Genomic DNA, 12,531 nt, shown 5'->3' with positions numbered 1-12,531 from the left:
AATCAAACTCAGGTCTTCATGCTTGCTTATACAGCAAGTGCTCTTACATGCTCAGTCATCTCCCCAGGCCTATGATCCTAATTCTAAAGGAATCCATTTCTTTTTACCCTATTACTGTAGTTCTAGAGCCAATACTGTGGCTTCCAGTGACCAAAAATCTAAGGAGGGCTGGAGAGATGGCTTAGTGGTTAAGCACTTCCTTGTGAAGCCTAAGGACCCCAGTTCAAGGCTAGATTCCCCAGGACCCACGTTATCCAGATGCACAAGGGGTCACACGCGTCTGGAGTTCATTTGCCCTGGCATGCCCATTCTCTCTATCTGCCTCTTTCTCTGTCTGTTGCTCTCAAATAAATAAAAAATTAATTTAAAAAATTTTAAATCTAAGGAATTTGGTCAGAGATTCCTGTACCTAAGCCTTTCCTTAACAAAGAACACCAGTACCCTTTATAAAAAATGTTACTATTTATTTATTTGAGAGGCAGAGAGAGAGAATGGTCATGTCAGAGCCTCCAGCCACTGCAAATAAACTCCAGATGCATGCCACCCCCTTGTGCATCTGGCTTACATGGTTCCTAGAGAGTCGAACTGGTATCCTTTGGCTTTGCAGGCAAATGCCTTAACTGCTAAACCATCTCTCCAGTCCTCACCCCCTTTTTTAAAATCCCATTCATTTAGTACAACCTTTCCATGCCCATTTATCTCCTAGTGAACATACTTACCTGAAAGATAAGTAAGAGGAGGAGAGAGTTTTAGGAATGAGCCTTGGTTTTGAAGTCCCCCACACATCTGTCTACATCCCTTTGGCAGACTTCCTGCCACTTCATTAACTTGGCAAAACAGCTTACAAACACTTACAAATACCAGTCACTGTTCTCATGTTCCTTCCATCCTGCCTTTCTTTTCCTTGGAAACACTGCCTTTCTCTTAGCCCCACTGAGTCTCTGCTTGATCATTTCCTCGGTTTCTTTTAAGACCCAACAAAGCTTACTTCCCATAACCCTTCCTAACACCTCCTTAAATCTAGGAAGGACAGATGACAGTGACACATTGTCATCACTGCACTGCACACAAACATCTAGGACATAAAGCTTCCTTGTAGAATTCAAATTTGTCTGGGGTGAAGTCAGTCAATCTTAAGAGATTACAGCAATCATTTATGGAAAAAAAAAACTGCTTCAAGTTATATAAACAATTTTAATCCAAACATTTAATAAGGCATCTTTCCCATGGCTCCCAAAATTTCATCTCTTTCTGCTGCTGTAGGCATGGATGGTTGCACCCCATTCTGTCTTCTTTGGATCATGATAGAATTCTGTATATAGACATACAAGAAGAAGAAACCAAAATCAGTCATGTAATGAATGCTAATTATTTATCATTAATTTGCTATTGTTTCCACAAAAAGAAAATTTTAAAAACTAAAATTTTTTTAAATCCCACATTAGAGCTAGGGAGATACATTACAGACTCCTTCTGACCTGACATTGGCTAAAACACATGCTATACAAGCAGTAGAACCTGATTTTTTTTTAATTTTATTTATTTATTTATTTGAGAGCGACAGACACAGAGAGAAAGACAGATAGAGGGAGAAAGAGAATGGGCGCACCAGGGCTTCCAGCCTCTGCAAACAAACTCCAGATTCGTGCGCCCCCTTGTGCATCTGGCTAACGTGGGACCTGGGGAACCAAGCCTCGAACCGGGGTCCTTAGGCTTCACAGGCAAGCACTTAACTGCTAAGCCATCTCTCCAGCCCAGAACCTGATTTTTTTTTTTTTTTTAATATCTTTCCCAGCCCAGTAGCCATGCTGGGGTGGGACAGGACACATTTTATTACTGATTTTTCTTTTTAATTTCTTTGGAAGTACACTTTTTTTTATTATTATTTATTTGAGAGCGACAGACAGAGAGAGAAAGACAGATAGAGGGAAAGAGAGAGAATGGGCGCACCAGGGCCTCCAGCCTCTGCAAACGAACTCCAGACGCATGCGCCCCCTTGTGCATCTGGCTAACGTGGGACCTGGGGAACAGAGCCTCGAACCGGGGTCCTTAGGCTTCACAGGCAAGCGCTTAACCGCTAAGCCATCTCTCCAGCCCAGAACCTGATTTTTAATCTCTAGTTCCAACAAAAAATCTTCCAGACAGGGTAGCACACACCTGTAATCCCAGCAATGGATTAAGAAGAAACAGGAAGATCCCCAGATCTCACTGGCCCTAACTGATTAGATCCACACCAATGAGAGACACTATCTCAACAAGAGGTAAACAGCTCTGCTGAGTTGTCCTCTGGCCTCCAAAAGCACACGTACACGTGTGACATCCCCCCAGACATGTACATGTACATAAGCATGCACGCCACATACACATTTATACCCGGATGTTTCAAATTATTAACATTTAAATAGAAATTATTCTCATAAACATTAACTGGAATTAGGGCATTAATATCTCAGTACAAGAACCACAAGAGTATAAAGAGTTCACCAATAAGAGCTATGCAGAATTTTTAAATAAAACCAACAGCCCATTAGTAATGGAAAAGGAAGTAGCTCGATCAAGTGTTCAGGAAAGCAGAAACGATACATCAATGTCTTAAGAAAAATAGGGCTATTTTAACAAGAGGCTATGGGAAAGGAGACAGAAATTGAAGCCTAGTAGGATGCATGAGAGCAAGGGAAATTGTAATTTCTGTTCATCTCCAGAAAAACCAATTTATAACAAGGCCATTGTTTTACAGCTGCAGATTCTTACCTAAGAAAACTCACATTAAAACAGCATTCTTATGGAGTATAATGAAACAACTAGCAAGAGCTCTCAGGACCCTTTTGGAAAAGTCTAAAAGTTGTTTCCTGGTGGCCATCACTGAAAAAGGACCGTGGGGAAACTGACTAATCTTCAGTTTCAGTCTCAAGCCCCGGAGATGGGTTTTAATTTGAAGCTCACCACATGAGGCTTACCCAGAATCTCCGGCAGTTTTTGTACTTCAAGAAGTAGATGGAACACTTTTCCCTGTCATAGTTATTTTCATCCATACATCTGGTAGAAGCATCAGATTCCTTAAATATATACAACAGTATTTATTTAAATTGTGGAATGCAATTTTAGAAAGACCCAAAACACAAAAACTTCTGAAGCTGCTTGCCCTCACAGCATATGTAGAAAGGTGCATTTTTATTCCCTTTAATGGGAAGACTTATACAAACTAAATAATGCAGCCAACTAGTCCAGAAATCATTCTGTTGAGAGTCAGACAGACGTCTTCCTCCCACCCCACACCCCCCACACACACAGTCTGGGACAGTTTTCTAAATATCTGATCATAAGAGTTTGAGCCAATGCTCTTTCTCTAGTCATTTGTCCCAGAAACTAAAACAAGGCATAGTATGATCAAAATTACAACTGCACAGATAGAAAAAAACCTAGTCTTCCACATACAGCAACTCTCCTGGCTTTACAGACTCCTTCTGACCCGACATTGGTCTTAATACTAGTATTGAGATTCAAGGCAAATGGCTAGTAAATGATCTACATGAAGACAAGCTCCTTTAGCACCATTCATCTCAACACATTGTTGGCTATCATTCACTCTCTGTACACTATTCTGTAAGCATCTTTTTCTCTTTCTAAAGTTTATTATTATTTGAGAGAGAGAGCAAAACAAGCAAATAAGAGAGAGAGAGAATGGGTACACCAGGGCCGCCAGCCACCACAAACTCCAGATGCATGCACGACCTTATGCCTTTGGCTTGCATGGGTACTAGGAAATTGAACCTGAGTCATTTGGCTTTGCAGACAAGCACCGTAAGCCATCTCTCCAGCCCAAGAGTTTTTATTATCATTAGTGTCACTTTAAAACCAAAGTCAGCAACACAGGGCCATGAGTTAATACCATTTGGGAATTAAATTTAAGATGTCTGAACTGGAAGTAGATTGGACAACAAACATCAAAGTGAAAGGTATGACAATAAAAAATTGCTCAAAAGAAAACTTGAAACAGGTGATTTGATTCACAAATCTGAGAAACATGTTTCATGTAAACAAGACTATGGAAAAATGAATGCATATTGTACAATGACTGTAATGACTTTACTCAGAGGTGATGGCACACGCCTTTAATCCCAGCACTTGGGAGGCAGAGAAAGGAGATCGCCATAAGTTCAAGGCCACCCTGAGACTACACAATGAATTCCAGGTCAGCCTGAGCTAGAGTGACACCCTACCTCAAAAAATAAAATAAAAATAAAAAAAATAATAAAAGAGCTAATTCTCTGACCAACCTATGACTCTCTACCAAGCTGTCTCAAAGACTTGATGAAATCACTGCTATGAAAAGTATTACCTTTATGGGCTGGAGAGATGGCTCAGTGATTATGGCACTTACCTGCAAAGCCAAAGGATCCAGGTTCAATTCCCCAGGACACACGTAAGCCAGATGCACAGGTGGCACATGAGTCTGGAGTTCATTTGCAGTGACTGTAGGTAGGCCCTCGGGTACCCATTCTCTCTTCCTATCTGCCTCTTTCTCTCTCAAATAAATAAATTATTTTAAAAAAAAACCTATTAATTTTAGTAGCAATAGAAAAATTGCTCTATCTTCCCATGTTGGGACCAAAGATTTTCCTCAGTGTTACACAAGCCTATCTAGTTCTACAATGACACTGTTAATTTCATAATTAATCAAAACTATAGAATCCTTATCAGCTATATTATGATTGCTTAAAAATGCTGTACGGAAATAAAATCCACTGGTCAGGAATAATTTTTTCCATATAATACTTTACTCAATAACTTCAGGAAAGAGATGCTCACAAAATTAGAAGATTGGCTTTTTTCCAACTTAACTCTAATGAACATGAAATGCAAACCACCCTACCGACAAGCAAGGGTTTATGTCAGGATCTCTCAGTCGTCGTGTCACCATAGGCATCTTATGTCTTTGTACTGAAGGCAGAGAGAGAAAAACAGGTTAGAAAGTAAATGGTCAAAAAAGTTATAAGCCCCAAAAGTACTTAAAAAGATAATTTAAGCATAAAGATTATCTAGTGTAAATGATAAGACCAAGTAACACAGTTCAATTATACTTCAGGTGTAGTTCTTTTTTGTTTGGGGGGGGGGGGGTATGTCTGTATGTGTAACATGGTGTGTGGCGGAGTGCCCCATATGCTGGCCTATGGTAGCTAGGGAACATCCTGTTGTCCTGCTCCACCGCTCTTCAACATAGGTCTTGTTCAGCCAGTTCTTTACTGATTCTGGAGTTACTGGGCTCTGATGACTCTCTGGTCTCTGCTCCCCTGAAGGACTGGTGTTACAGGTGGATGTGGCCAAGCCTAGCTGTTTACATGGGACCTGAGATTTAAACTCCAGCAGTTCCACGCCCCTCAGGACATTCATGCTTGTGCAGGTTGTGCACTTAATTGATGAGCAAGCTCTCCAGTCCACTGTAGTTCATTTTTTGTTGTTTATTTGTTTGTTTGAGACAGAATATCATGTAGCCACCATTGGCCTTGAACTCCTCATCTTCTTGCCTCCACCCTCACAAGTACTAGGATTACAGATGTAAACATACCACTATACCTAGTTTACTCTTATTTCTTAAATTTAAACATGCTAACTAGACATGCTAAACAGATGTTTAAATACACTAACAAAAATCTAATATTTTTATTACACTAATTGTCATATAATAAATGAAGAAATGATATACTATAAGCCAGATTTTGGCCTACTCTGCAGTCAAATGGGTAGTCTATACATTACAAGCCAAGTTATTGCTTAGTTAACATTCTGAAAAGCCAGTTTATAAAAAGGTTAAATTTTTACTTCTAGTAGCATCATATTATTTAATATGATACTTCCCTGTGTTGATATCAGGGAATGCTACTATGGTTCAGTCTCCCAAATCGTGTACTAAAATATAACTTTGGGGAAGGGTATATTTTAAGGCCAGCACTTGGGAGGTTGAGGTAGGAAGATTGCTGTGAGTTAAGGCCAGCCTGAACTACATAGTGAATTCCAGGTCAGCCTGTCTAAAGTGAAACCCTACCTCGAAAAACCAAATAAAATAAATAATTTGAGGGCTTGGAAGATGTCTCAGAGATAAGATTGCTTCCCACTCAAGCATGAGGACCTGAGACAGTTTGAGTTTAATTTCCTAGCACCCACATAAAACATCGGGGCATAGCCATGAATGTTTGTCACCTCAGTCCTGTGGAGAGCAGAAACCAGAGAATTGCTGGGCCTCACTAGCCAACCAGTCTAGTCTATTGATGAGCTCCAGGCCAATGGGAGACCTTGTTTCAAAGAAGGTAGATGGGGCTGGAGAGATGGCTTAGCCTAAGGACCCAGGTTCAATTCTCCAGGTCCCATGTAAGCCAGATGCTCATGGTGGCACATGCACCTGGAGTTTGTCTGCAGTGGCCAGAGGTCCTGGTGCACCCATTCTCTCTCTCTCTGTGTGTGTCTCAAATAAATAAAAATAAATCTTAAAAAAAAGGTGGCAGATGTCCTTCCTGAGGAATGGGATACACAATGTTGTCTTTTGGCCTCCACACATACGTGCACTTTACACATGCACCAAAACACACGTGCCCCTCTCAGACACATACACATTAACTGTAGTGTGACTTACAAACTCCAAAGAGTTTTTAAAAAAAATGCATTGGGGGTTGGAAAAGATGGCTTAGCAGTTAAGGCGCTTGCCCGCAAAGCCGAAGGACCCCAGCTTGATTCCCAAGGACCCATGTAAGCCAGATGCACAAGCAAGCACATGTGTGTAGAGTTTATCTGCAGTGGCTATAGGCCTGGCATGCCCATTCTCTCTCTCTCTCTGATAAATAAATAAACATACTATATTTTTTTAAAAAAGCATTGGTCTAACAAGAGAGGTCAAAACAAATTGTTTATAAAGTGTTTTCAACTTTCCTTGCCCAAGATAGGATCATACACACACACACACACAAATATTAAAAGAAATAATGTATATTCAGGAAAAAAATAATCAAATTCCATAAACTTCTAAGTGAAGGTGTTCTCAATCAAAAGTCACCTAAAAGGTGGCTGGCTCAGCAGTTAAAGTGCTTGCCTGCAAAGCCAAAAGACCTCAGTTCTATTCCCCAGGACCCACGTAAGCCAGATGCACAAGGGGCACATGCATCTGGAGTTCATTTGCAGTGGCTGAAGGCCCTGGTGTGCCTATTCTCTATTATTCTCTCTCTCAAATAAATAAAAATAAAATATTTTTTAAAAAGTCACTTAAAGGGTTGGGGAGATGGCTCAGTAGGTAAATGCTTGTCATATAGTGATGAAGTCCTGAATTTGAAACCCCAGTACCCATACAAAATCCCAAGCATGGCGGTGAGCTCCTGTAGTATCCACAGTGGAGAGGCAGTGACATGTAATCACTAGGGTTCACTGTTGAGCAAGGGACCTGGTCTCAAAAGAATGAGTTGAAGAGCAACTGAAGTAAGACATCCAACATCAACCTCCACATACAGATACCTATGTACACATATGGGCCCACAAACTTATCAACATGTATATATACACACATGCACGCACTCTATGCATACAAATCACCCAGTCCAATTTCAACTCGTATGGGAAAGACCAGGATATGCAGGCTTAAGGAGCACAACTTTTGCAAATGACAAAAACGTTTGGTTATTCTGGGGTTCTTTAAATTTTGGTAATCATCAAAGAATCATTTTATTTCATGACTTGCATTGAACAATACATGAAAGCTCAGCCAACTAAAGCATCTTGACCTTAAGGAAATCCAAAATACGCTTTAAGTACATCTGGAAGCTTCTTCCTCTCCGGAAATCAGTTCTTTCACAGACCTGCCTCTTCCTAAGAGAAATGATGAGACTTACTGCCTTCTCTTTCGTATTTATCCTGTGATGTGCTCATACAGCTCTGCTGCTTGTTCATATGCCAGGATAAAATAATCTCAGTGGCAATCAGACACAAACAGAAAACCAGCTGCATCCTTTAGATGAAGGTATTCTACTCTGCACTTTATTCTCATCAGTCAAAAATTCTTTTAGAAATAATACCTAGCAACATCACATTCCACCCTCATCACATTTGTTGTATGTATTTATTCACAAATCATTTTCTTTTCATTTGGGATTCTAAATACAAGTCACTCAAGTTTGGACTTCCGAATGTCACCTCCTTTCTATGAACTCCTCCTACGTGTTAACTGTACATGAACAGGAAATGTCAATTTACAGAGAGGAGGGAGGCTGGAGGACAAGATGTAGTACTCAGGGGCCTTATCTACTCACTTTCCCAAGGTTCAGCAGTACACAATGTTACAAGGCTCCACCACTTTCATGAGGACACTTGGAAGAAAAACCAAACAGATTTAAGAGAGAGGTGCACAACCACAGCACATCTCAGGAGTAACTCTAACATCCACTCTCAAAGGCAGATTGATGAACAGAGTGTAAACAGTCCTGGATTCCCCATACAGTTCACGTCCCCACTCTCCTCGTAGCCAGGGAAGGGAGGCAGAGGGAGCATTACAGAACTCGTCCATGCCTCCAGCTGAAACACGCCACGCCGAGAGCCCCACTGCTGGGTGCGGAGAGCCAGGGGCAAGAAGTCAGGATGCATACCGGACGGAATAGGGAGGTCAAGCAGAAAACCGGAGGGATGCGAATCTCAGGCCGCACTGCCTTCCGTGGTGGCCGCAGGTCAGCGTGTAACCGTGAAACAGGTGAAAGGGCATACCTGGCTTCACCCTGCGACAAAGGGTTGGAGACTCAGAAAATCACAGAAACCGGGGATAGGGACAGGGCAGACCATCGCAACTCTGAGGCTGGAGAACAGAAGCATACACGGGCTGAGTGGGGAGGCGGGGAGGGGTGCCCGGAGCCTGCAGGGTCACCTTCCTCCTGCCTGGGTAGGACGTGTGGCTAAAGGAGCGACAGGAAGGGGTCCCCGCCGCAGCCAGGCCGAGCCGGAGCGGCTGGGCACCTCAGAAGACGGCCGGGACCCCTAGGGCGGCTCAGGTGCGCCCCTTTCTTCCCGCTTCCCAAGGCCACCGAGAAAGGGAGGGGCCCGGGACCACTCACCTCGCCGCCACTCCGCCCGCGTCCGGGCCGACTCCAACTCCAAACACGTCAATGGCTCACGCAGCAGGACCTTAAGTAGCGCGCACCCCAACGTGCTGCCCCCGCTCCCCGGTGACCTCCCGTCCAATCGGCGCGCACCGCCGCCAGACTGACAGGCCAGCGGGGCTCTGTACGGAACGGGGGCGGGCTCATGTGGCCCCGCCCACCGGCCGGCGGGAGGAGGGCCCAGGCGGGAGGAGTGGGAGGGGCGTCGCGCCCTGCCCCGCCCCCTCCGCGCCGCGCCCCCCCCCCCACTCCCAGCAGTGCGGACGGCCTCTTAACACTTCGGCTTGACGGGCGGCAGTGAGGACCAATGGGCGGGCGAGCTCCCGGCGGGGGCCTCACCGAGTGGTCGGTCAGGGGCGGGGCGGGGCGGGCGCGGACGGGGCGGGCGGGGTGCAGCTGCGGATGGGGGCCGGGGGCGGGCCGGCGGGAGGCGGGGGCGGCGGCCGGGCAGGCGGGGTGGGGGGGAGGTGGAAAGGGGGGGAGGCGGCGGTGGGCGCGACGTCGGCGGCTGCGGCGGCGGCGGCGGCGGCGGCGGCGGCGGCGGCGGCGGCGGCAGCTGCAAGTTGGGCTGCAGGGGCAGCGCATACACTACAATGGCTGCTGGAAAGAGGCGTAAGGAAACAATTTCCAGGCCCGCCGCGTCCAGCCCGAAATATGAGAAAAAAATTATTAGAAATTCCGCGGGCGGTGTAAAGGCGGCGGACGGGCCGGAGGGAGGATGTTAAAGCCCCGCGGTGAGTTCTCCCGGGGTCCGGGGCGGCGGAGAGGCGTTTAGCGGGAGAAATATCAGGGTTATTTAAATTATGGGACTAGCAGAGGGGCAAGAGGAGCAGCGGCGGCAGCAGGAGGAGGAAAAGTTTGTGCTCACTCCCAGCCCCTGCTCAGGACCCCAGAGCGAAAAATAATAATAAAAAATAAAATAAAATACCGGAGCGGGGCTGCGTGGACTCCCGAAGTCGCTGGTGACAGGGCAGGGGGCGATGCGGCTGGGGACCCGAAGGTGAGGTCGGTGGGAAAAAAAAAAACACCTTTTATTCAGGGTCTGGAAAGTTTGAAAAGTTTTCCTCCTCCTCCTCCTCCTCCTCGTCCTCCTCCTCCTCTCTGGTGCTGTGAATATTGTGACAGCGGCAGCGGCAGCAGCGAGAGCGGAAGACATTAGAGACCCGAAAAATAAGGGAAAAATTAATATAAATTCAGTTTTGAGAGTAAAGTCTCCGCATTTTCCACCAAAACATCCCGGGGGAAGGTCGCTTCCCAAAGGGCCTGGCGGAGAGCCGCGGTCGGCAATATTTGGGGGGCACTTGAGTGACTTGGGGTAACTTTGCCCCTTTTTTTTCAGCAGAGGTTTTTCTTTTCTGGAGAAATGCATTTGTTTTGCCCCTTCCCCAGGTGGGCGAGCCGGGGTCGGGTGCGGGGTCTGCGGGGAGGTGTGAGCCCCGGCTGTGTGGCCGCGGGGGGAGGGGAGGGGTGCTAAATGAAAGCAGGAGATCGGCACCGAGCAGGGACAGCTTGTTGTCAGTATCATAAACAACCAAAATGGAGGGAGAACTCAGGCATATAACCAAATAAAAATTGTTAAAAAATCGCAAAAAATCCCTAAAAATCCGGGATGCTCCCCCTTTTCTCGCTAAAGGTAAAAGTGTGAACCGCCTTTCCCCTGAAGTCCATTTTGACTTTGCAGGGACCAAGGAGTTAATATTTATTTATTTTTTTAAAACTTTCGAAGGGCAAAAGCCTTTTATAACTCAACCGACAATGAGAAAACGTGAAAATCCGATGCAAGAGAAGCAGGGGGAGCGAGGGGGGAGGTGGTAGTGCAGAAACTGCTAAACTTATTGGTAATGTGGACTGATCTGAGATAAGATAAACACTATATTTGCTATTTTATAACTCCCTTTTAATGATCTTTGCGGGATTTGGGTTTTTTTTCCCTCAGTGGAAAAAAAGTGATGCCATTTTCTTAATAGAGTTAATATGTGTGATTGGAAGAATCAACCTTTCCGGCTCTAGATTGCTTTTTCGTCGCTTTTAGGCTTCAGGTTTTGTTTGTGGCTCCCTCCTTTCTTTAAACTGGGCTTTCCAGAGGAGGGGTGGAAAGGTGATGTTGCAGGCAGACTGGAGGGCAAGACTGGATAGAGTACCTTTTGGGGAGGGTTAGACAGTTGTTTGGCTTCTCCCTTCCTGACACGTTTGCTTCACCTGTTCACCCCTAGGAATGTTGAACTGAGGTTTTCTGGTTTTATGTATATCAAAGGAAGGTGCCCCTTGCATCACATTGATGTTAATGGGAAAGTGCTGCTGATGTTGGTTCCACGTGGGATATAGGACAGAGCAGGGCATTTTAAAGGGACAGCTTCTCTTTTCTTATGGTTTCATCACCTACACAGACTCACTGAGGACCAGTAGCAAAGGTGCTGGGAGTGTGGTGATGGAAGAGCCTTCTCTTTCCATGACTCAAGTGCACCCACGTTTAGGACTGATGGAGGGAGAGGAGGGATAAAGCCTTGCAGAAGGTGGCTATGGGTACAGCTTAGTTTTTGTGTAGACTGTTCCTTTTGTGTAACAAGCCCTCCCAGAAACTTTTCATGTTACATTGCTTTGCTTTGGAAGCTGATTTTGGAAGGAATTGTGGAAAAATGGAAATAGTTTAAGGTGTGTGGTGTAATGGTATAGCATTATTGAATAGTTATGAATTCTGTACAGTGAAATCAAAGAGTCATGTATGCCCATAATGTAATTTTACAGCCACTTTGTAAAATACCTAATGTTCAGCTTGGCTTCAGGTACATTGAGGACTTCTGGTTGAAAATTGTAGGCATAGTACTGAAGATGCCTTAACATTGTGAGCAGCAGACATTTCTGGGGGAGGGGAGCACACACAGGAACACCATGGAAAAGTTTACATATATATTCATTTTTAAAGCCCATTCCATACATACAGTGTAGCTTTGCACATTGGAAATGAAAATATTTTAAAATCATGAAACCTGTCAATTTGCATCTTTTCAGCTGAATTTATTTGTATTGTTTAACAGGAAATGTTTACTAATCATTAACTACTATCAGCCCTTATATCTTAGATGTCCACAATGTTTTCAAACTGTAAAATGCATCGTTTTAGTTGTCCTCTATATTGGGGATTAAGACTAATCTGGGCTGGAAATTAATTTACATTCCGTTTCCACAGGTATATGAAGTTTGAAATCTCTCCTTTGTTTTTATGATTTATAGAAATGGAATAAAGTTGGAGATGAATATTTGAGACTTCTTATACAGAGTATTTTCTCTTGCTATACTATATTGATATGTTATAGTCCATTGTATATTAGTTGATGTTCATAACTGAGATCTTCTCAATACCTTTCCATAAATACCTTCATAAAAACACTGTTGGGGCAGTGCTAGA

At 44.3% G+C, this 12,531-nt stretch overlaps 2 protein-coding genes across 6 annotated transcripts in view; one reads left to right on the top strand and one right to left on the bottom strand.

The window, feature by feature from the left end:
* Positions 1–1,174: 1,174 nt before the first annotated feature.
* On the bottom strand, positions 1,175–9,182 carry Chchd7 (coiled-coil-helix-coiled-coil-helix domain containing 7). Of its 3 annotated transcripts, XM_045143659.1 has the most exons (6): positions 9,081–9,182; positions 8,622–8,747; positions 8,289–8,345; positions 4,874–4,941; positions 2,958–3,056; positions 1,175–1,312 (listed from the first exon to the last, which is right to left on the bottom strand). In XM_045143659.1, the coding sequence occupies exons 4-6, from the start codon at positions 4,925–4,927 to the stop codon at positions 1,208–1,210; spliced, it is 258 nt and encodes an 85-aa protein (XP_044999594.1). In that variant the 5' UTR covers positions 4,928–4,941; positions 8,289–8,345; positions 8,622–8,747; positions 9,081–9,182; the 3' UTR covers positions 1,175–1,207. The 3 variants fall into 3 exon arrangements, with proteins under 3 accessions (XP_044999594.1, XP_004653402.1, XP_044999595.1); XM_004653345.2 differs by lacking the exon at positions 8,289–8,345; XM_045143660.1 differs by lacking the exon at positions 8,289–8,345 and having other exon boundaries at positions 8,737–8,747; positions 9,081–9,119.
* A 531-nt stretch (positions 9,183–9,713) lies between these two features.
* Positions 9,714–12,531, top strand: part of Plag1 (PLAG1 zinc finger) — a 44,030-nt gene continuing 41,212 nt past the window's right edge. For all 3 annotated transcript variants that reach the window (XM_004653346.2, XM_045144734.1, XM_045144732.1), the window contains exon 1: positions 9,714–9,859. The gene's annotated coding sequence lies outside the window, so the exon portion shown is untranslated. The remainder of the gene's footprint in view (positions 9,860–12,531) is intronic.

Source organism: Jaculus jaculus, chromosome 2 (genome assembly GCF_020740685.1).
Source record: "Jaculus jaculus isolate mJacJac1 chromosome 2, mJacJac1.mat.Y.cur, whole genome shotgun sequence".
Classification (NCBI taxonomy): domain Eukaryota; kingdom Metazoa; phylum Chordata; class Mammalia; order Rodentia; family Dipodidae; genus Jaculus; species Jaculus jaculus.
The sequence above is the reverse complement of the archived record's forward strand: the minus strand, read 5'-3'. Positions and strand labels throughout refer to the sequence as shown.